Genomic DNA, 23897 nt, shown 5'->3' on the forward strand with positions numbered 1-23897 from the left:
ATGCTGCATTTTAGCTACTCAATATTTTTATCTTTTATCTCTATTAAAAGGGTATGCACAATACCTAGATTATCTCCCCATTCTACACCTGAAAGGCCTTTTTTAAGTGCCCCAAACTACTAAGTTGGGTTAAGTAGTACTAAAGTGGTAATAAAACTGGTCCCAATGTAAACATTTCTATATTTCAGTTGCAAAATCCTGTTAATGCACAGGATTCTGGATGCTATCTATGGCAACTTATTACCATTTTAGCATTCATTACAGCAGAGCTTTCCAAACTGCTCATGTTGGTGACACACTTGTAAGACATGCATCATTTCATAACATAGTAATTCAGTTTTACTAACAAACTGGAGGTTAAACTAACCCCTTTCCAGTCCCAGAAGGAGCACGGGGAGCTTTCGCGCGACACACCAACACAGGGCTGTCATCACACTAACCCAGGTGGCAATGGGTAAGGCTGGGTGAGCCGGAGCTGCTTGTTGCTGCTGCCAGTGCTGGGCCCAGTGGCAGCCTGGGCCTGACTCTGCAAGACTCAGGGTGACATTTACTCCAGCACCTAGTGGATCAGAGCCTTTGGATGTTGCCAAGGGGCGCAGGCCCTTCAACAGCGTTGGCCCGGCTCTGCAAGACGCAGGGTGAAATCCACCCCAGCTCCTAGTCAAATGGGGTCTTCTGGTGCTGCTGACTTGCATCTAGTCATGGGTATAATTCATGGTTATTATAAATTAGTGTTGTATCTAACCAAAGTGCACTCAAAATTATTGGTGGAGTCTACTCCACCAATGCTGTATGGCAGAGATTTCCCAACTCTGTCGCGACACAATGCAGTATTTCCTAACCTGGGGGGTTCTTATTCCAAGGATGGAATAAGACCACACATTAAACAAAAGTGGTGTGAGAGTTTTCTGAGCTGTGATACTTTGAGAGTTCTAAGAGAAGAGGAGAAGGGTTGGCCAGAGGTAAAGGAGGGCAGAGGCTCAGTTATGTTGACTTCCACTGTCTGAATACCAGTAGCTGGTAGTTCCACTTTTTGGCCATCTGGTTTGGCCATTGTGAAGGAGTGGATGTTAAGAGTTGCAGCAAGTAGAATCCCTGATTTGGACCTTGTGTAGAGTAGAAATGAATTTGCTCTCCACCACAACGAGCCTTAAAATGGTTACTTCATATTTTGTAAATGTTTGTTTGTAACACATTGCTCTTAAACAAGCAAGCAATGCAGTCTTTTTAGTCCTTAATATAGTTCATTAAACCTTCCTCTCTCTGGTCTGAGAGAGATCCTGACCTAAACAGTCTGTTTGTTCACCATTGCTGAGCTTAGCCACTACTGCTGCTGCTAGCTCTCCATTGCTAATTTAAGAAGCTGAGTTCTCAGGTTTCACCTTCCTTCTGTGAGAGTTTTTCCTGTGATGTCATCAATTATCCTTAAACACTCTCTTTGCCTAGAGACAAACCTCTCTTGCCTAATGCAAGCTTTTCTACATAGGTTTTCAAACACAATGCATACAAACATTACCTTTCCTGCATAGCTTTTAAACCCATATCTTTCTTATGCATTAGAAGAAGTAACCTATTGTGCTAAGAATTTTAAGGTCTTAGATATATAATAAATGTACCAACCAAGCACGTACATACATCAGCACAGGAAGACGGACCTGAAACCATTTTTGATTCCCAAATTGACAAAATGTTTTCTCTGCAAGGTCAAAGGAAAATGGAAAAGCCTCCCCATTGTCTTTTCCTTCACAAATCCTGTCTTAAGGGTATGTCTGTGTTTGAATAGGGTGTGCCTGTGACCTGTCTCAGGAACTAAGTATTTATCATTACAAAGTATTTATCATTACAGAAGACTGGCCAGGCTATCCAATCAAGTAAGCAGGGTATCCAATCAAGTAACCTGCCAGACAGGAGATAAACAGGGACAGGAGATAAACCACTCAGATTTCTGCTTTAGACCACCCTTTCTGTGATGTATGTATGATGTATGGAGTGGTGGTCTTGAGCTCCAGGGCAGGGAATTTAAAATGTCTATATAAGGGCAGGCACGCCTTGGTTCTGGGTTGTCCTCCTTTCCTGCATGTGAGGGGAGCACCCTGTTGCAACAATAAAGATCAGGCTTACTAGCTGCTTTGGTTCTCAATATTCTCCGGTTGGCCTCTGTTATTTTCTCCTACCAATAGGGAACCTATGTAAGGACTGTATATGGGCTCTTGGATATCCCATAAGGGAAAAAAGGGCAGATGATAGTGTTGTAAACAAAATCAAGCAAGGCTGCACTTTCTAAAATTCCTCCTTTTGCACCACTACTGAAGACAGGAGAGGGGCTTCCCATCTTGTGCTACTCCAGGACAGTGACAGCACCACGCTGACTTCTCAATCTGCTTCTTGACCACCATGACCCATTCAGACTTCGCATGAATTTTTTAATGATCTAGCGCAGGGTTTCCGGGTTTTTTTCTTGCAGACCTTTTATGCCTTCAGTAGTTGTGTGACAAGCAGGGGAGAAAACTCTTAAATACTATTTACAAACAACAGCTCAACTTTTGAGGTCGAAAGTCATTTTACTCCATCCCTTCTTAGCCACCTTTTTTCCCCCACAGTAAAGCAGCACATAATTTTTAATGAGATAAATAAAACAAAGGCGGGCAGGAAAAAAGGCCTCCTCCCACCTTGAGTGTCCGGGAAACTCCGGGCGCATGGCACCACATACAGATTTTCATTTAAAAATAGCTCAAAAACGTTCTTTGAGATTTCGAAAAACAAAAACTTTTGCGTCCGGATTTTCACTTTTTGAAATAGGACAACCCTAGCTCCGTACACACAACACACGCTATCACCGCAGGTTTCGGCAACGCAAAGGCGGCGGCGGCTGCCGACCCGCAGTTCCCGCGGCTTCCAGCAGGGTCCGCCATTGCGGAGGGCGGGCCTCTCCCCGCCTGTTTTGTTGACCCTCTGACGCAGTGCCGGTCCGCTCTAGGAACAGCTGCTCCGTGAGCAAACTCCGGCCCTCGTCCGGAAGAGAGAGGTGGTTTGTTTTTGGCCTGTGGCGGCGGCGACGGCGGTCAGTTGCTTGTTGTGTCGGGCAGGGCTGGCGTTAAGAGCGGGCATCTGAGGGCGAAGAGCAGCAGCAGCCGCCATGGGAGTGCCGAAATTTTACCGTTGGATCTCGGAGCGGTACCCTTGCCTCAGCCAGGTGGTGAAGGAGCATCAGGTGAGAGGCGGCTGCCGGTGTTGCTCTTTCCTCTCTCCCGCTCTTGCAAGGAGGGAAGGGGCGCTTCTTCTTTCCAGGGCGGCTGTGCTCGGGAAAGATGTCTCGGCACCTCCGAAGGGCTCCCCGGAAAACCCCGCTTCGACCCTTTTTCCTGAGTCGCCGCCTTTGCCCAGGGAAGCCTCGTCTTGGCGACCCGTCCTAGAGAAGTTCTCCTTGCATTTTAGGGTTTCTGCCTCTATCCCGTCAGCTGGGCTTGTCGACTTACCTATGTGTTACTTATTATTATTATTATTATTATTATTATTATTATTTTAAACCCTTTATATCTGTTGAGCTCCTTGGAGAGGGAGGACTATACATGTAGTCGTGCTCATCATTATCTTCAAATAACGACGACAACGACATTTATATTACCTGTACCCTGCCCATCTGACTGGGTTTCCCCAGCCACTCCGGGCAGCTTCCAGCACACCTAGCAAAACAGCAGCAACAGCAATAATACTATCATCATCTCCACAGGGAGCCACAGCTTGGAGAGGAACGCCCTGTAGGGAGAGGTTGTGTGTTGTGTTGTGTTGTTAAGTTTGTATAGCACCCTTCATCCGAAGATCACAGGGGTTCACAACATAAAAAGACAAAATGAGAACACAAAATGCATAACAACCCTCCCACCCCACAAACAAGCCAATAGACGCCTTCCCACAAACACATTTAAAAGGCCGTAGAGTGTCATTTTCTCCTTGCAGCCTTCCTTCGTTCCTGGCTGCAGCCATCTGTGACTGCTTTTCATTTAGAGAAGAAGAGCAGGATGGGGAAACTGTTACAAACAACTCAGGGACACTTTGTACTTTGGTCCTTCACTGTGAAATGCTTCAGCTTTGGGAACGACGCCCTGAACACACTTGTATAGAAATACCTGCATTTGTCAGCTAACAACAGGCAGCTTTATTCTGCCTGAATTCTGTGGAGCAGGGAAAAACTGTGTGCTTCCACATTAGAAATTGGTCCATTAAAATACATGGTTGAATGGGAGTGAGATTTTACCCAGCAGGAAAGAGAATGAAGGTGATGGAGAATGAGCCAGACTGCTGAATCGGAAGGACCCTCTGACCTGGAGTGGAGTTGCCAAAATCCTGAATTCACTCTTGCTGCAAAGATTTATGATGAAGTGGTAGATAAGTCTTTCTAAGTAAACAAACTATAAATAAATAAGTTCCATTGAACTCTGGAACTTTAAACACACAGCATTGCACTGCCAACCATTGTTGCCTATTTGATAACCTTTGACTACTCTTTATCCTGGTGATCTACCAATTACAGCTTTTTTTGGTTAAGGAACTGCTGCTTTGAATCAATGTAAAAGAGTGGCTTCTGATTTGAAAGTGGTGTCACCTGAGAGTGCCATTGGTGTCATTGTTAAAGTGTTGGACATGGTGGGGGTAACTTCAAGTCCCCACTCAGCCCTGAGGATCACTAGGTGATGTTACACTCTCAGCCTAACCAACTTTAAAAAGCTTGTTGTGAGGATGAAATTGAGGAGTGGAGAAAAGGCAAATAGGAAAATAGAAAAATTAATTATTTTTTAAAAAAAATGTTTTAGAAAGCTGTAAAATCAGGCACTGTAACTATAGTTACTGTTAAATACAGGGATGGCTAACCTTTTTTTGGCCAAGCCATCTGAGGGCCATTTGCCAGCAGGTGGATTTAGCCACCTCACAATCTTATTACACAGAGTCGTCTTCTCAGCTGCTCTCTACGGATCATCTGAGGAGGGGTGGGGCTAGCATCCCCCTTCACCCATCAAATGAAGAGTCTGACATCCAGGGAGGGGCTGTTTGAATCTCCCATCAAAGCACCAGGCTAAGCGCAGAGGTTTATACAACTTCTCCTATCCCAGTGTTGTCTAGTTCAAATTTATCTCTTTTTGCCATCACCAAAGTTGTGGGATGGTTAGGGGGAGAGAAAAATTTTGATTGGGTGCCAGACAAGACTCCAAAGCTTGGATTTAGTCACCCTTGATCTAATGCATGGTCAGGAATCTTACACTTTACTTTCAATCTTGTGTATATATACTTGGAAGTAAATCCTATATTTATTTTTCCCTACGTAAATATGCCTTGAGATACATGATAGTATACAGATTGTAGCCTTCCATTCAGGGAGCAATATTTGCTTGTAGTTTATTTTAATTTATAGCACCAGTATTAATATACTTGAGGACTTGCTAGGAAAAAATGTATTAACGCATAGCCTGATCATGTTCCTAGGTAAATTGCAGGTTTCATTTCTCTATGGAAATACTTAGCAGGTTGGTTTCACTTTTGTTTCTGTTAATGTGCTCTGTTGTTTTCCATTCTCGCACAGAAGTGCTGCTTGCAGTGGTGAAATGTTTTAACTGGAGCCATATTTTCTATTTCTTCCAGCAATGATTAAAAATGTCTTATTTTTTCCTCCAGAATTTATATGCTGCCTTTCAAGACAAATGGGGAAGGTTGCTCACATAAACCAAATGTAGAATACAATTTAAAACATTTCTATTACAATTACAGAAACTGAAAAAGACCATCTAAAAACAATATGCAATAAAGTACAGTAGCATCACTGTCATGTGATACTATCATTTTGGTTAGCTGTTTTGAGTAGCACTTTAACCTTGATAAAGGAACTTGACTTTGGAGTGACCTTGACTCAGCAGTTGTAGTTTCAAATGAAGTACCCAATGCTAAAGTTGGTGTTTTGTGGGGTTGTTTTTAATTTACGCTGGCAAGGTACTGCTGGCTCTACGCCTGACAATGTGCCCCTTGACCCCGGTCTTTCCTGGCTTGTTAAATCTAGGGCATTTGACTAGTTAGTTACAGAGCGTGGGTAATACTTCATTGTGTGACAGGGTGGAACAAGACAAACCATGAACTTGAGTTTGGAAATAATTTTAAGTCAAACCATAGCTTGGATGCAGATATGACAGCAGGACTATGAGACAGGCAAAGCAGCTATGCTTTTTACTGTGAGTACCTGCATGGTCGCACATTCATGCTTAGTTTGGCTTAACATTACAATGGGACTGGTAACTGCTGTGTAAGGGAGAATAATATAGCAACTATTGGTGGCTTCCTTGCTGCTAGAAGCAGAACATATTTCTTGATTAAGGGTAAAGGGACCCCTGACCGTTAAGTCCAGTTGCGGACGACTCTGGGGTTGCGGTGCTCATCTCGCTTTACTGGCCGAGGGAGCCGGCGTTTGTCCGCAGACAGCTTCCAGGTCATGTTGCCAGCATGACTAAGCTGCTTCTGGTGAACCAGAGCAGCGCACGGAAGCGCCGTTTACCTTCCCGCTGGAACGGTACCTATTTATCTACTTGCACTTTGATGTGCTTTCAAACTGCTAGGTTGGCAGGATATGTTTTCTAAAATGTTTTAGAAACCTGTAAAACCAGGCACTGTATCACCCATCAAACTGCTAGGTTGGCAGGATATGTAAACAATCAGACTGCATTGTTTCTTATCAAACCCAAAAATCTATAAACAGCAATTCCAGAATGCACAGTTAAAAATTATGAGCCCTCCTCCAGAGGTGGAAGTAACACATGAAATAAGTATTTCATATACCGGTATGGAATCATATCTACAGAAAGGAGGAAGATGGGGCATAAGGTTTCTTGCTAGGTGGATGAATAACTGCTACTTGTATGAATTAATGGCTCTAATATGTTTCCTAGATTCCAGAGTTTGACAACTTGTACCTGGACATGAATGGTATCATTCATCAGTGTTCACACCCTAATGATGATGATGTTCACTTCAGAATCTCTGAAGACAAGATCTTTGCTGATATATTTCACTATTTGGAAGTATTGTTTCGCATTATTAAACCAAGAAAGGTTTTCTTCATGGCAGTAGATGGAGTTGCTCCAAGAGCAAAAATGAACCAGCAGCGTGGCAGACGTTTTAGGTGTGTGAGTTCTTCCTTGTTTGTTTGTTGTTATTGGTTCCCTCATACCTCTTCTGAATGCATGTTATTCTCAAGCAGTGGCAAGTTAACACTGTATCTGTTGCTAATTTTTTTCCCCAAGAAATGCTGTGTTCCTTCCAGGGTTTTTGGATGCCTTGCTGGATAAGCAAAAACGAAAGAAAGAAAATGAAAATAAATAGTTGCCAGCATCCCCAACCTGTTAGCCCACCTGCATTAATTTTTTTCCAAGGAAAAGGCCTGCATGCATTGTTGGGTGACATCCTACGTAATTTTTCTATGCACCTTTGGGAAGTGCTATAAAATGCTCTCAGAAACCAAAGAGGCACTTCATCTACCAGATGGAGCAGAAAGGATGCACTTTTGGGTGCCTCTTCCCAGAGATGTATGGAACATCTCTTGGCAGTGTCATCCAATGCACCCGCCTGATCTTTCCCAAGGGAAAGTCTGGGAGGAGTGTGCACTGTTGAGCATTGCTTCCCAAGGATGCAAAGGGGATGGTGGGGTGGGAGTATGTTGTGTTGTCCACTGCTGCGATAAAGCAGGCACCTTCAGGCAGCAGTGTCCTCTACTTTCCACCAGCTTGCCTTCTCTGAAGCAGGAAAGCTTGACAACCTTTGCCTGTTTGGCCCTTTCTAGCTAAGGCTTCTTTGCCATGCCGCTGCCGAACAGTCCCTGGTCTTCCTCCCACCTTTGGAGCTGTGAAGTGGCAGGAATTGCAGTGCAAATGCTTGGACAATCCTACCCAGCTCTACAGCTTCAAAATAAGGATTAAGACTGGCTGCTTTTTATGCTTGGCAGTTGATAGCACCGCACTAGTCATGGAGAGCATATTTGTTGAAGTCTGGGTGCTGTGCTGCTTACTTTAAAAATACGTCTGCCCCACCCCACTTTGGCCTTTATATTTGTATATCTCAATACTGATGTGTTTTCTGTGTTACTGTGTTTTGGAAGCTTCTACATGTATGGGAGCTGACATTGTAGCTGATGGAGAAACCAATACTTGCTTTGAGCTCATGGTAATGCACTTGGGAGTCTTAAGAAGAGGGTCTCTAAAATTATTAGAAAGTTTAGCTCAGCTAAGTTTCATTTCAGCAGGATTTAAAAGAAAGCTCGGGTTTCTTTGCATTATGTTCCACTAAACACAATAATACAAATCTAATTAGTGTGGGTTAGCTAAATTAATGATTGTCTTGGTTAAAAAATCATTTGGGACTGGGACTGGAGTAGAAGGGCTTAGTAGAAGGAGAAGAAGGGCTTGGAATTTTAGTGCATGAGTGTGAACTATAAAGCAGAAAGTCTCTGTTTAAATCTCACATCCTCCTCTAATTCACTGAGTAGCCTTAAGCAAGTCACTGACTCTCAGCGTACTCCCCTCCTGTCTAATAAAAACCCACCCCTTACACAGTTTTTGTGCTATTATTGATATTATGTATATGAAATGATGTGCATACTTTACAGCACTAAAATGCAAAATATTGTTACAGGTCAGCAAAGGAGGCAGAGGACAAAATAAAGAAGGCATTAGAGAAAGGAGAGACTCTTCCGACAGAAGCTAGATTTGATTCCAATTGCATTACACCAGGTAGAGGAGTCTGCTTAATTTTTAATGTTCTTACATTCGGGTGCTAAGCTGCCATCTGGAATTGCATCCTTCTTTCTGCCCCTTACAGCTCATTTGAAATTAAAGGATGTGGTTTTCAAAAGTGCTGTAAGCCAAAGGTTTCTAGCAATTAACTCAGGTGAATGCTTTTTGGAAATTAATGACTTGAAAATGGTGGCAGATTGATAATCAGGCTTATTGTTATGAGACTTCTCTTGTGCGTTGCACTATAGAAAAAACTAGCAGTTGTTTGTTTTGAGCTATGGTTACAGTGGCAAATGTTTGTCTTTATCCCAGGGTAACTTTGGAAACCAGAAAATATGTAATGCATAGAAATTACTTGTAGTTATAGTCAACTAAAATTTCCTATCAGATTCTTTTTATGCCCAAGAGCATTTAGCCATCCAAACACAGATTTTTGAGCGGTCTTTGGTTTGATGATCTAAGGCAGTCTCTGTTTTTGAAATTCTGAGATAAGAAGTGTTAAATGAAGCAAACAAAGTTAAAAAAAAGGAAGTAGCAATAAACACCGCATGGAAAATGAGTGTAACATTGAACACACTAGCTATACTATATTGCATTTTTCTATTTCATTAGTCAACTAGGACATTTTACCTTATGATACAAAAATAGAAAAAAGATTTCCATGCACAAATGCAAAGAATCTTGCTTCTCCAGCTCATGTTGATTCCAAAGAATGCTGTGTGACTTTTGAGCAATTTTGGCCCATAAAAGCTGTCAGCAAGACTTTCAAAATGGAAGTTAAATTCATTTTTATCTCCATGGGGGTACAGAGTCACTTAAGCTAAATCCTCTTTTCTCTTATCCCTGTTGCTATTCTTTGTCGAGCTACTATAAACTGGAAGTCACAAATTTTCTGGTTCAGGCACAACTCTTGAGACTGGAGAACCAGGTAATGTCTTCCCTCAAAAGTCTAGATCAGTAAGTGCTTAATGCATGGGAATCTCTGACGCTGTCTTTACCAGAAACAGGAAAACACAGTTGAAGCAAAATAAAAATGCTGAAATTCCAAAACACATTTTAGAATTCTGAACAGTTTATACTGTCATAGTGCCATCTTTAATTGTAGTATACCATCTATTTTTGTGTGAAACATTGATTTCTAAAAACGTGTCTCTCTTTGTAAAAGATAAAATGATTGTTTCCCACTTCTGTTGATTGTTAATCTTTTCCAGTGAAACAGGTTTTAATTCTTTTCTGAGATTTCAGTCTGTGAAGATTTAACTTTCGTATTTATGTTACTAGGGACTGAATTCATGGCCAGGTTGCATGAACATCTGAAGTATTTTGTAAATATGAAGATTTCAACAGACAAATCCTGGCAAGGCGTAACTGTCTACTTATCAGGCCATGAGGTTACTTTTTACATTAGTAATTTCTTACAACATTAATATTAAACGAAGCAGTATTTATTAATTTTATTTTGTTCTTTTTTTGTTCAGACACCTGGAGAAGGGGAACATAAAATTATGGAATTTATAAGGTCAGAGAAAGCAAAGCCTGACCACGATCCAAACACAAGGCACTGTCTGTATGGTTTGGATGCTGACTTGGTACGTTCAGATTGAAAGTGTATGCGTGGGATTTGGGAATAAATTAAATTCTGGATATAAATGTATGTGGCTATTAACCACAGTGTCTCTTCAGACTGCAATAAATGCTTTTACGTGTGCCCAGCGATTTCTCACCACCCTCTCACATCATAACCTGATCTTGAATTCCGGCAAGACTGAGCCACTGTGAGTGACCCCTTCATGTGACAGAAAAATTGGTCAACTGCCTGCCCTGGACAGGATTGTGCTCTAGCTGAAGGCGCAGTTAACACTGTCTGTGGGTGCTTCTGGAACCAGCCCAGGTAGCCTCAGTAACTAGAAGCATTTTTTACCAGCTTGGCCTGATACAACAGCTACAGCCAGCCGTTCCAGGACCAGGAGAGTTTGACCACAGTAGTGACCACTGGTGATTTCCAGATTAAATTACTACACTGCAGTCTCTGTGTGACTTCTCTTGGGCTTGATCTGGAATCTGCAGCTCGTGCAGAATGAGTGAGACAGGCAGGAGTGAGATGCTCTGTCCAAAGATCTGCTCTGGTTGCTGATTTGTTATTGGGCCAAGTTCAGGGTGTTAATATTAGTATATAAAGCAGCTTGGCACAAGTTTATTTGCAGGATCTCCTTAGCCCATGTATGCTCTCTTGACAGCTTTGATCTGCAGCACTGTTACAGATGCCACACAATACAGTGGTACCTCGGGTTACATACGCTTCAGGTTACAGACTCTGCTAACCCAGAAATATTACCTCGGGTTAAGAACTTTGCTTCAGGATGAGAACAGAATTGTGCTCCGGCGGCGTGGCGGCAGCAGGAGGCCCTATTCGCTAAAGTGGTGCTTCAGGTTAAGAACAGTTTCAGGTTAAGAACAGACCTCCGGAACGAATTAAGTACTTAACCTGAGGTACCACTGTATTGATTTTGCACATGAATGAAAAAGTTATTTTAGTGTAGCTGACCCTGTACTTTGGAATTCCCTGCCCATTGACATAAGGCAGGCATCTTCGCTGTGCAGTAGGCCCTTAAGTTGTGCACTTTAAAAAATTTTTACACACATGGCAAAAAAGGGAGGACATAGAGTTCTGACTTTGGCAATACCACCTGCCATTGAACCCAATGAGTTTTTATTTTAGGCACAATCCCTGGAACATAACCTCTATGTAAGTTGCAGGCCTAGTGTGTTCTTTTCACAATATTTTAGTGCTTAAAGCAGCTTACATTGATGATTGTTTTGGGGGGGAATTAATTCCTTGTTTTTAACTGTTTTTAATTGATAGTCTTAATATTTATCAGAAACTGCTTAGAGCTTTTGTTACAAACAAGTGATATATAAATTTTGTGAAAAAGTTAAGAAAAATAAAACTCTTGACTACAACCTTTTTAATTTGTGTAGGTTTGAAAAGTAGTTTAAGTAGTGTGGCAACTACTAGAAGAATGCTATTGGAAGAAGGGAGCACTCGCCATGCATGAGTCTCATTGAGATCATTTTAAACCTAGGCTTACTTGCTTTCCCATAAAAGAACTAATAATTCAGAGTTGCAGCAAAATATTTTAAATATGCTTACCTCAAAAACAAAGTGTCTTGTGGAACCTTAAATACTGACAAATGTATTATGGCATAAGCTTTTGTAGACTCAAAGCTACTTTGTTAAAGTGACTGGTTTTAGGGGTAAAAACATTTAAAATGCTTCTTTCAACAGATTATGCTTGGACTGACAAGTCATGAGCCACATTTTTCCCTTTTAAGAGAAGAGGTCCGGTTTGGTGGCAAAAAGTCACAAAGGTAACTCCTCTAAAAATATGAATTGCATAAAAAAGGAAAATTGATCAAAACCACTAGATAGCTACATCATTTTTTTAAATGAATATTTGATATTGAATTATTTGTAAAATTTCCATCAGCTTACTTAGTTGTGATCAATAATTTTACAGAGCGTGTGCCCCAGAAGAAACCACTTTTCATTTACTGCACTTGTCATTAATGAGAGAATATATTGACTATGAATTCTCACCAGTTAAAGTAAGTATGGATGGACCACAGGGCAAAAATTGTTTAAAGGTTTGCATAAGGCATTGGTCACGAATTGTTTCTATCAACCTTTGTTTATCAGGACAAGATATCGTTTACATATGAAGTTGACAGAATAATAGATGACTGGATCTTAATGGGCTTTCTTGTTGGAAATGATTTTATCCCTCATCTACCTCACTTTCATATTAACCATGATGCACTGCCACTGCTGTATAGAACATACATGGATATTTTGCCTAAACTTGGAGGTAAGAGTCTCACAAAGCTAATGCAATATGGTCAGTTTCAAGATTGCTTCTTGTTGCAATTGTGACAGTATTACAGAGGAGATTGCAGAATGGAAAAGACAGCAGGGAATCCAGTCTTAATTTTTTGTGTTATATTGCTCATGTTGCTCCTCTTCAATACAGTGTGCCTGCAGGAAAAGCAGCTCATGATTATAAGCATGAATCATATTTTTCTTCTCTAATAGGTTACATTAATGAAAGTGGGCACCTCAACTTACCTCGTTTTGAGAAATACCTTACAAAATTGTCAGATGTAAGTATATTTTTTCTTCTGAGCAAAACTAAAGTCTTAACTTAAAGCCCCATCTATACCTTCAATGTGCAGGTTTGCTCTCTAAATCTGAGAACCTGAGTTTTTCATTAAAAAGAAAAAGAAAAGAATTCTAGCTGTCATCAAGGTGGAGAGATGCTTGAAAATTTTGAAAGTAGCATGATTGAAAATACTGGGCAGCTTCATCCATTTTGGAATTAGCGGACACGCTGCATGTATATGATTCTGGCTTCCCAGAATGCATGTCCAGTAAAGAAAAAAAGCAACTTTCCACCACACATGTTACAGAGTATGCAAGGAGAATCGTATCTTTTGATTTTATAACTGTAACATTACCAATCTGCTTTTCTTATGCTGGAATTACCTTTCTTTTTATCTCAGTCAAGCCACTAAATCTGTACCTCTCAAATATATTCTGCTTCTGTAAATCAGCATAGCTTCACTTTTTGTGCCCCCCCCCCAGTGTATGATAAACTTCCACTAGTGCTAAACAGGTAAACTGTTCCAACCTGCCAGATCTGCAGTTGAAAATAGTAGTAGGAAAATATGCTGCTTCTTTTTTTGAAAACATTTTAATTTCGTTTTTTACAATACACGTTTATAGAAAAAATTCAATTGCATATCCATATAAAGAGATTCCTCGGAATCTCAGGACTCCCCCACCCCTTCCCTGGAGTCCCATTTTAATCAGTTAAAAACTGCATCTTCTTCAAACTCTAATTATTATATCAATCCATATTCTCCATGATAATTGTTACACTACAAGTGATTCAAAATCCTGCCAATGTTTCCATCTGCTTACAGTGGTCTCTTTGATTACTTATACATTTTCCCCATTCTTTTATAAAGTTTTTGTCCTCTTGATTCCTGAGTTTTCCAGTCAGCTTTGCCATTTCAGCATAGTCCATCAGCTTGGTTTGCCATTCTTCTCTGGTCGGGACTGTGTCTTCCTTCTGTCTCTGGGCTAGTAGCATCTCAGCAGCTGTTGTTCCATACATCAAAAGTCTTTTCTGGTCTTTTGGAATATCTGTATCAGTAATTCCTAAGAAATTACTGGTTTTTTAACAAATGTCATTTTAAACTTCTTTTTCCATTTCATTATATATCATCTCCCAGAAAGCTTTTACCACCTTTCAAGTCCACCACATATGATAAAAGGTGCCTTCTTTTTCTTTACATTTCCCGCAGGTATTTGTACTTGTCCTGTACATTTTTGCCAACTTAGTAGGAGTCAAATACCAACGGTATATCATTTGCATATAATTCTCTTTCAAGGAACAACAGGCCGTAAATTTCAGGTCTGTGTTCCATAACCTTTCCCAGTCTGCCGTCTGAATGTTATGACCCAGATAATATGCTTTGGAGTTCAAATATCTCCTTGAGAAATTTGCCTTGAAATAGATTAGATGTATAATGATAATGCTTTTCTTTCTTCCATTTATTTTAACAGTTTGACCGTGAGCATTTCAGTGAAATCTTTTTAGATCTGAAGTGGTTTGAAAGCAAAGTGGGCAATAAATATCTGAATGAGGCAGCTGGTATTGCTGCGGAAGAATCAAGAATGCAAAAGAAGCGCAAGGTTAGTAGTCTGGTGTCATCTGCAGATTTGATGAGCGTCTCTTCAATTCCTTTATCCAAGTCATTTATAAAGACGATGCATTCTTGTAGCATTGAAATTTCACTCTTTACCATCACAGCTTCTTTGAATTGATTCTATATGCATATCACTCTGTGTTATTTAAAGTATCAATCACAATTTTAACAGGCTCAGGAAAATGCTATGTGCTTGGCTGCTTTGGAGAAAACTGACAATGGAACTGTAGCATCTTTAAAAAGTGAGTCCAATTGTTGTGTGGTGCCTGTGCTGGCTAAACTTGTGTACATAAATTATCTGTGAGCCCGAGATTCTTGGCATTTTACTCTTTAAGTGAAAGTGAGTAAAAGACAATGAATTTTTTTTAAAGGAAGCTGTTTTTATTTCCATTTTCCATACTATTTGCACACTTAAAGTTTTCAGCTAGGTTCATTTTAATTTCAGGCAAGCATATTTGCTATACTCCTTTCGGTGCCTGATAAAAACAATCTTGTTTAGACAAGCCTACCCAGATGCTTATAAACCTGAGGAAATTTTAATCCCTTTTTGGTATTTTAACCTTTGTATGTTTCTAAGCATGGTTGTAATTTTTTCTTGATTTTATTGTTTCATACTTTGAGGATTTTTACAATGAAGTGGTGGATACAGCTTATTAAAAAAATTAAAAAGAATAAATAGCAGATGTTAATTGTGGTATATAACAAGTTAATTGCTCAATTTTATTTTTCATTTTAGCTTCTTTAGAAGATGAGCCAGAAGATGATGATTTGTTTGAGACAGAGTTTAGGCAATACAAAAGAACATACTATATGACCAAGATGGGTGTAGAAGTAGTTTCAGAGTAAGTATTAGCAACAAAATGGCTTCTTGCATGAGCACTGGAACTCCTCCAAGTGGGTTACAATTTCTAAAATAAAAAAGGAGAACCTGTGCTCCAGTTATAGTACCTGTGCTTCATTTATAGTAACTGAAGCGATTACATAATTTCTGTTAGTGAATTTAAAATGTTTTAAGGTTTTATTTCAACCCATGCCTCTGAAATAGCTGGAGGTAATAGCTAAAACAGCTTCATTCTCAATCTTATTTGTAAGTGAAAGGAGAAAATATATGCCAATTTTTGGTATTTTTGTTTTAGTGCCTTTCTAGCTGACCAGGCAGAATGTTACGTCCAGGCAATACAGTGGATATTGCACTACTACTACCATGGGGTTCAGTCATGGAGCTGGTAAGATGAAATTTACAAGTGGAATGCTTATATCAGCTTTGCAATCAAGTGTGTTTTAGACCAGAGGTTTTCAACATTTTTGCGTCCACGGCTCCCTTGGCCAACTACATTCTTTCTGCGGCACCCCTGTGGGGCTCAGGAGCCCAGTTATGACACCCCTTTCCTGCAAAGCTGTAAGCCTCTCACCCTTTTCCAAACACCATCCCTTATGGAGTGTTCCCTCAGCCTCTTCTCCTCTCCCCCCACGCCTTGGGAGTCCTCTGGTCTCTGAGCTGCCCCCATGCCCCTAAGAGAGGTGCCTCCTCACACTGCCCCACAGGGGCCTGAGAAGAAGATGCCCCCAGCCTTTGTGGCCCAACGGAGACTGGACAAAGGTGAACTTGAGGCTAACATCTTAACCTTGGGAGGCAGCAGCAGGTGCTGCCAGGCTTGCATGGCGGAAAGGCTCCCTTTCAGCACTGGGCACTCAACTCCTAGGCATGTCTTGCACACAGCAAGCACAAGAAAGGCCAGCACAGCGCCTGCCTGCCCAGCCTCCCACTTACCTGCCCATTCCCAACAGCAAGGGCTGGCTGGCTGGCTGGCTGGCTGGCTGGCTGGGCTCCCTTGCCCGCTTGCTTGCTTACTTCGAGGCTGCCTGGCAGCTAGCACCCCCTGGCCATCCCCAGAGGCACTATTCACCTGCAAAACTTGTAGCCAGGGCTGTTGCAACAGACAGCTGTTCAGTCATTTGGGAGGCAGAGACACAAGAGGGCATCAGAGCAGAGAGGGAAGGAAAGAGGGACAGATGCCAGGCCAGTGTTGCCCTGACCATCATTCAAGGCACCCTGGTTGAAAACCACTGTTTTAGACTATACATATAGCTGCCACTTGACACCCAGTTCCTTAAACCACTCCTCCTCACCCCATACAATTTAGAGCAGTGCTGTCTGAGTTACATACCTTGTCTAATTATTTGTGATTTTGTTCTTCCTCCAGACCATTAAAATAAATAAGATTACAATATATGTGTTTATGCTTTTCGTACAGCTGCAATCTTTGTTGAACTAAAATAGCATCTTTCCTCCTTGTAGGTTCTACCCCTACCATTATGCACCTTACCTCTCAGATATCTGCAACATCAGTGAACTGAAAATCCACTTGGATTTAGGAAAACCATTCATGCCATTTGAACAGCTTCTTGCAGTACTTCCAGCAGCCAGCAAGGATTTGCTGCCAAAATGCTATCAGGTAGTTAAAAATCTTTAGAGGGATTCATCATTCATCATTATGGCTACTATCCTTCTATTTTACAAAGATAATTTCAACCCTACTCTTGTGCATTATATATATACATTCTCCATATAGGGATTTGCTTAATTAAGTACCACTGGAAAAGGAACATTGTCCAAATTCTAAATTCTTTGACCAAAAGGCTATAGAAATAATTTACTTTCCATCAGTAAGGGCTAATGTTAGTTAGGTCTTATCATAGTCTTCTTTTAAAATGTATTTTAGTTTGAATTCCCATTGCTTAACTTTGATTACTTACTTCCAATTCTTTAGCATTTGATGACTGGTGAAGAGTCTCCCATTATTGAATATTATCCAACTGAATTTAAAACTGATCTAAATGGAAAGCAACAAGAATGGGAAGCAGTGGTTTTAATACCATTTATTGATGAGGTAAGAACTCTACCATTCTTTGATCATAAAGTGACTAGTAAACTGTTTAAACCAAGGCCTGGTTTGCATGGTTTAGTTTTATTTTTCTTCCAAATTTGAGACCAGATAAGTTGAATCAGCAATAGCTGTCTGTGTTCTCCATTGGTTAGTTTACAAAGACCTTGGGAGGTAGTTCTTTACCTTTCTACCTCTGTCCCCAAGACTATGCCCAAGAAGAGTTAGTAAATGGGCTCCAGGCATTCCAGGCTTCAGGCATTCTATTCCTCTAGTTCCTATAAGTGTAACCATAGGGAGAAATGAATGACCAAACCAAGAAATTATAAACCCAAAGAGTGCTTAATCTTTGGGGACATCATTAGTTCAAATAATTATGAATCACCCTTTCAGGAAAAAAGTGCTACAGTACAGTATTCTCCCCTGGAGAAGAGCAGGGATGGCTCACTTCTAAGTGTTCCTAGGGAAAACCTTAGGCAAAACAGGGGGAATAATGTTCAAACCATCCTTTGGACATGAATAATTAGAGCTACACTCTTAGCCATATTTAGTCCAGATGCAATGCTACTCATTCTGGGACCTCCCAGTTAAAGGGTAGGTAAGAAATTAATAATAATCATAATCATAATACTAATTATTTAATCATGGATAAGGGAAATAGTTGCTCCCTTCACATACGCCCTCATTTCTTGCTTAATTATTTACCCCTCTTCCGCTTTTTCCTTAACATCCTTAATTATAGTCAATACTCACTGGGATTGAACTTGTCCTATTGATTTCATTAGGCACTAAGTTTAACTAATTTAGATTGGATCCAACCTCCTCCCAGTCTCTGCATTTCAATATGCCTAATGCTTACTAAGTGTTATATTCTATTTAGAAACGATTGTTAGAAGCAATGGAATCCTGCAACAAGTTCTTGACAATAGAAGAAAAGCAAAGAAATAGGCACAGTGAATGCCTGATGTACTTCTATGATAAAGACACAGAGTTCCAGTACCTGTCTCCATGGCCAGAGAAGTTCCCTTCCATAGAAAGATGCCATGCAAAGTAAGACTGCAGGTGTAATTCCTTAATTGAAAGTGTGCAATCTACTGAGCGCCGCTGCTGCAGTGCCCCTTTGCGTTAGCTTTGTTTGGAAGTTAGTTTCAAAATCGCGTTTGTTTCAGAAACACTAAGTAGGTTCTTGGCTGTAGCCCATAGATAATAGTAAGAAATCATTTGACAGAAATGCGTAATGAAATGCTCTTAAGCTGTCCTTGTCCCCTCATACAATCAAAGAAGATGTCAGTTAGTAAAGTTAAATGGCCAAAGATGGATTCTTCTGCATATATTTGATAGACTTCCTTTAATTCTGACTGACTGTTGTAAGCGTAACAACGTTCTTGTTTTCAGCCTTTGTTTACTGTGAAAGGCAGTGTTTCAAAATATACATTTGTAAAAAAAAAGCTTATGTTCTGTGTGCAGAGACAGTTTTTCAGAGTAGCTGTATGTTGAAAGTTGTGCTCTTGTTTCTTAGGCATAAAGCTATGTCTCTGGACGTCTGGCATGTAGATATAGCCCAAAATAAAATAACAAAATTGGATATGGAAAGGCTGTATTTCTGTGGCTTTCCTACTCTGAAGCACATTAATCATAAGGTAAATGGTGCTTTATTGATTTAAGAATGACATGTTTTTGTTAGGTACTTATTCAGTGGAAGGCTTTCATTGTACATCTTGACTTTCTATCCCTATTCTAGTTCTATCTGAAAAAAAGTGGGGTACAAGTTTTTCAACAGAGCAGCCATGGAGAAAACATGCTACTGGAAATAATGGTTTCCGATGATTCAGAGGAACTAGTGAGTGTCTGGCTTTTTCAACTTCGTTTTTGACAGTCTCTTATTTTAGAGAAGTAATGCTAGGTCCTCTCCAAGTTTTGTTGTCAATAGCTGTGCTTGGATATCACAATAAACAATAGTTTAGTGAGATATGTGAGCTTAGCCTCCCCCTGGACTTGTGTATCTCTCTACATCCAGGACCCTGCATTGACCCTGTTCTGTAGAGATTTAGTACAAGGTGAGGCACAAGACTATTTGAGAAAGTGACAGGAGCCTGGTGACCAAAAGTGCATTTTTGACATCAAGGCCAAAGCAAAAATATGTGTACCTATGGTCCTTGGTGCTTTCTAGGATTTAAAAACATGGAACTGTAGATCCCAGGACACAGCAAGGCTACTGGCTTTGTTATGTGTGGTACTTACAGATTTGCTATGAAATTGTTTTCAGTAGGTTAACCAACTGCTTTTCTTCCTCAGAATGCTGAAAATGTAGCCAGTTTGGTGCTTGGGAAATCAATATTTGTTAACTGGCCTCACTTGGAAGAAGCCAGAGCTGTTGCTGTATCAGATGGTGAAACTAAGTAAGGAAGACCAATGTACTTTGCAAAGTTTGTCACTTACTTGCATCTTCAGATGTCCATCTTCATAAACAAGTTTTCATATGACAAGGTCTTGAAGCAATGGCTGTTTTGCTTTTTGAAATAGCTATGTAAACCATACATAGACCAGCCTGGGGGGAAAATGTCCCTTTTCTTGCAGGATTTTTGAATTTAGTTTAAGGTATTTTTTACGTGACAGATGCGGAAATACTTGTATTAATTTCGGTTTTGTTTCTATTTGGATGTATTGAGTTGTTTTTTGGAATTTTGTTTGTTACGATTTCTTATGGTAAAGGGCAGAATATAAACATCCAGAATAAATGGACTATGATAAACTGAACAGTTTTTGTGGAAGAGCAAAACATTTATCGTCCACATTCTTTGCTCTTTGCTGATGGGAAAAGAGCCAAACTGGATCAGACAGGGCTAGTGGTCATCAATACTGGAAGCAAAGCAAGCATACTTTTCATTTCTTTAATGAAACATATTTATTGGTACCAAGTGGATTTGCTGTCCTAAGTTCATTTGCTAGTCCTAAAATATGCTTAGGACCGAGATTTCCTTTTATTTATATGAAATGTAAATTTATTTTAAGGTTTCAGTTGGAGGAACCTCCTGGAACACAGAAGCTCTATATGGGGAATGCTGCCCCACCAACCAAAGCAACATTTGTTCGAGATAAAGAACAGAATATCTGGGTGAAAGAAATCCAAGGAATTTCAGAACAGTAAGAAACTGCCTCCCGCGTTTGTAGTTTGACAGCATATTTTGACACACTGGTTCATTTTAAGGGTGAACAGCTTGCTTCTCGTGGACTGCCACTTTAGAAATGTATTGTGAGTCCGATGGCCACACCTGTTTTTCAGTTTTTAGGTATCTCTTGGTAGACTGGTGGTTGCCACACTCACATCAATGGATGTAACTATCTCATTCAGAAGTTACCTTCAAAACTGAAAAGCTTAAGACAGCCCTTGAGGAATCATGATAGATAGAAAAGTGAATGAACTTTGTTTTCACTTCTGTTTGACTCACTGTTTCCAGTCTTTTCATTCTTTTTGCCTTATCACATTCAAAACTGCTCTACAGTGAAGGGAGCCAGAGACACTAGAAATCTGTGTTTCTCTTTATTCCCATGCAACCTTCAAGGTTCACGTATTGATGTTTAATACTGAGTCTTGCTAACTGAAATAATCCTTTGCAAGGTTCTGTATTGCACACTTCTACCTAAAGTTGTTCAGCTTTGTAGTGATAGTTAATCTTGCTACTTGTTGTTTAACCAGGGATTGTTGCATTTCCTTGGAAGATGTCATGCCACCCAGAGCTGATTATAGGCTACTTTAGTAGTTTTGTACCATAGGCTCTTTGAACAGTAATTTCAAGGAAGATTTCCCCATGAGTAGGGAACCTCTGGCCTTGGGGCTAAGTGTAACCCTCCAGGCCTCCTTTCTGGTCCTACATACTCTATTCAGGCTACACCTTTCACTGCCTCTGCTTCACATCATTCTGGGGTGCTTTTGCCTTGCTGCGTTGGGTTCATGAGATGTGATAATGCCTCTGGATGGAGGGGTTTGTGTAGATAGAGTTGTGACTTTTGCTTGACTTCAATGTAAACTACTGTACAAATGTAAGAGTCAGATCTCTTGTTCAGCGCATTTTTTTACTCTGGTCCTGCCCACCATTAGCATGCAGCCGCTTGAAGATTGCCCAAAAGGAAATGCAGCCCTTGGGCTGAGAAGTGTTTCTCACTCTTCACAGATTTGTAGAGTTGGAAGGGTCCATGGGGGTCATCTAGTCCAACCCCCTGCAATGCAGAAAATCTTTCACCCAACGTGGAACTCAAACCCATGACAAGAGTCTCATGCTGTACCGACTAAGCTGTATGCATCCTTAAATTCATTCTCCCATATCCCCTTTCTTCCAGTTACCAGAGAAGAAAAGGAGTAATCATAAATGAAACATCTGCAGTTGTTTATGCTCAATTGCTAACTGGGCGTAGATACCAGTTAAATCAAAGTGGTGAAGTGTATTTGGAGAAGCAGTGGTCCAAGCAAGTTCTACCTTTTGCATACCAAACAATTGTCAGGGTAAGTTCCTCAGTTGAGTTTTTCATCAGTGAATTGAGATAAGAGGCCACAATGTATACAGTCAAATTCAAAATACTAAGTTTATAAGTTTACTGCTGATAGGATACACATGTGCACTTAGATCTACAGGCCTGTTGCCTCATTCTTGCCCTAGCCTACAATCCTATCACAGTATAGTTGAGAGATGTGGCTAAAGGCTGCTGTACAAATTTCTCCAACATCATTTCATTTTTCTTGTTACAATATCTGTGTCTTGTGTAATGACATAGTGCACAGTTAGGATACAATAATATCTTAATAATAATAGGATATAAATTAGTCCTTGGCATTTAGGAATCATTTAAGTTGCCATGGTTCAGAATCTGCTTAGAACTTGGGATTGGGAAGTGGTTCACATGAAGTATAGACATTCTCAAAATGTTTATGGAATTACCATATTTTTCGGCCCATAGGGTGCACCGGCCCATAGGGCGCACCTAGTTTTTTGGGGGGGAAATAAAGAAAAAAAAATTATTCCCCCCCCCCCAGGCGCGGGGCTGGGGCGGGGGAAGCCCAAGCTTCCCCCGACCCCAGCCCCCAGAACAGGCAGCTCTCCACAAGCCGTGGGAGAGCTGCGCGACTTCGCGCAGCCCTCCCACAGCTTGCAGAGAGCTGCGCAAAGCCCGAAGCCTGGGGGGGGCGCTGAGCTCAGCGCGCCCCCAGGCTTCAGGGTGCAGGCAGCTCTCCACAAGCCGTGGGAGAGCTGCGCGAAGTCGCACAGCTCTCCCACGGCTTGCGGATAGCTTCCTGAAGCCTGGAGAGCGAGAGGGGTCGGTGCGCACCGACCCCTCTCGCTCTCCAGGCTTCAGCGACAGCCTGCATTCGCCCCATAGGACGCACACACATTTCCCCTTCATTTTTGGAGGGGAAAAAGTGCCCTATAGGGCGAAAAATACGGTAGTATATTTCTTGAGGAGTAAGCAAACTAGAGTAGGCTGTTCTGTCTTGCCACACATAGTTAATGTAGGTTGCAGTCTTATGTTCACTTACTTGAAAGTAAGCTCCATTGATCTCAGACTTACTTCTGAGTAGACATGTCTGTGATTTTAATGCTAAGTATTTAATTAGAGCATGATTTCCCCCCACATTTTTCATGCAGGATATAAAGGCCTTTGATTCCCGCTTCTCCAGTCTCAAAACTTTGGATGACCTGTTCCCTCTGGGATGTACAGTCTTCATGCTGGGATCACCTTATTATGGCTGCACAGGAGAAGTTAGTTTTATCTGAAAATATTTTTCCAAAAGACTTTTCTTAAAAATCAAGTCTGACTCCTTCTGCATTATTTTATTACATAATTTTAAAAACTGAGCTCTACATTGGAATAATGATGTTTTAGGAGCTATTGTACCACTTCCATTTCTTCACCTTCCTGAACCTTTCCTCCCTTTGTCTTTTCTTCTTCTTTGCTGTTAACTCTTTTGTTTAAATTATTTGGCTCCAGCCCTTCATTGCAAGATCTCAGGGCACAGAACAGTAAGACTTGTTTTGAAACAACAAATCCATTAAACAGCATGAGTGTAGATAATTTTATTTTGCTGTTGCTTTCATTTAAGATACTCATCAGATTCTTAGGAGGGAGAAAGACACTGGCTGCTGTGTGTGAAATGAACTTAAATTTGAGAGAGTTTCTTTAATATTTCTTTAAGGTACAGGATTCATGTGATGTTATCTTGGAAGGCAGAATTCGTGTTGTTTTCAACATTCCATGTGAACCTCAGCTGGATGCCTTAATACAGAATCAGCATGTAAGTGTTATTTCTCTTAACAGTGGATATGTCTCTGTAGATTTCATCTTAACTATTATAAGTACTATTTGAACAATATGCAGAGGACCCTCGTACCTACGGGACCGCCTCTCCTGGTATGTCCCACAGAGGAACTTACGATCCTCAAACAAAAACATCTTGGAGGTCCCAGGCCACAGAGAGGTTAGGCTG

General features: G+C 40.8%; 1 protein-coding gene across 1 annotated transcript in view; it reads left to right on the forward strand.

The window, feature by feature from the left end:
* The first annotated feature begins 2972 nt into the window (after positions 1–2972).
* The window catches only part of XRN1 (5'-3' exoribonuclease 1), a 45208-nt gene continuing 24283 nt past the window's right edge, over positions 2973–23897 (forward strand). The window contains exons 1-23 of the mRNA XM_081007708.1: positions 2973–3211; positions 6927–7159; positions 8665–8762; positions 10047–10156; positions 10244–10354; positions 12052–12134; positions 12284–12371; positions 12463–12631; positions 12856–12923; positions 14392–14520; positions 14707–14776; positions 15271–15376; positions 15671–15760; positions 16834–16990; positions 17306–17425; positions 18300–18469; positions 18939–19059; positions 19161–19259; positions 19715–19818; positions 20432–20563; positions 21758–21920; positions 23059–23172; positions 23607–23705. Coding sequence (XP_080863834.1) covers positions 3137–3211; positions 6927–7159; positions 8665–8762; positions 10047–10156; positions 10244–10354; positions 12052–12134; positions 12284–12371; positions 12463–12631; positions 12856–12923; positions 14392–14520; positions 14707–14776; positions 15271–15376; positions 15671–15760; positions 16834–16990; positions 17306–17425; positions 18300–18469; positions 18939–19059; positions 19161–19259; positions 19715–19818; positions 20432–20563; positions 21758–21920; positions 23059–23172; positions 23607–23705 — 2709 coding nt within the window. The 5' untranslated portion in view covers positions 2973–3136. The remainder of the gene's footprint in view (positions 3212–6926; positions 7160–8664; positions 8763–10046; positions 10157–10243; positions 10355–12051; positions 12135–12283; positions 12372–12462; positions 12632–12855; positions 12924–14391; positions 14521–14706; positions 14777–15270; positions 15377–15670; positions 15761–16833; positions 16991–17305; positions 17426–18299; positions 18470–18938; positions 19060–19160; positions 19260–19714; positions 19819–20431; positions 20564–21757; positions 21921–23058; positions 23173–23606; positions 23706–23897) is intronic.

The sequence above is a fragment of the Podarcis pityusensis genome (assembly GCF_964106645.2).
Source record: "Podarcis pityusensis genome assembly, chromosome: 5".
In the NCBI taxonomy this organism is placed as follows: Eukaryota; Metazoa; Chordata; class Lepidosauria; order Squamata; family Lacertidae; genus Podarcis; species Podarcis pityusensis.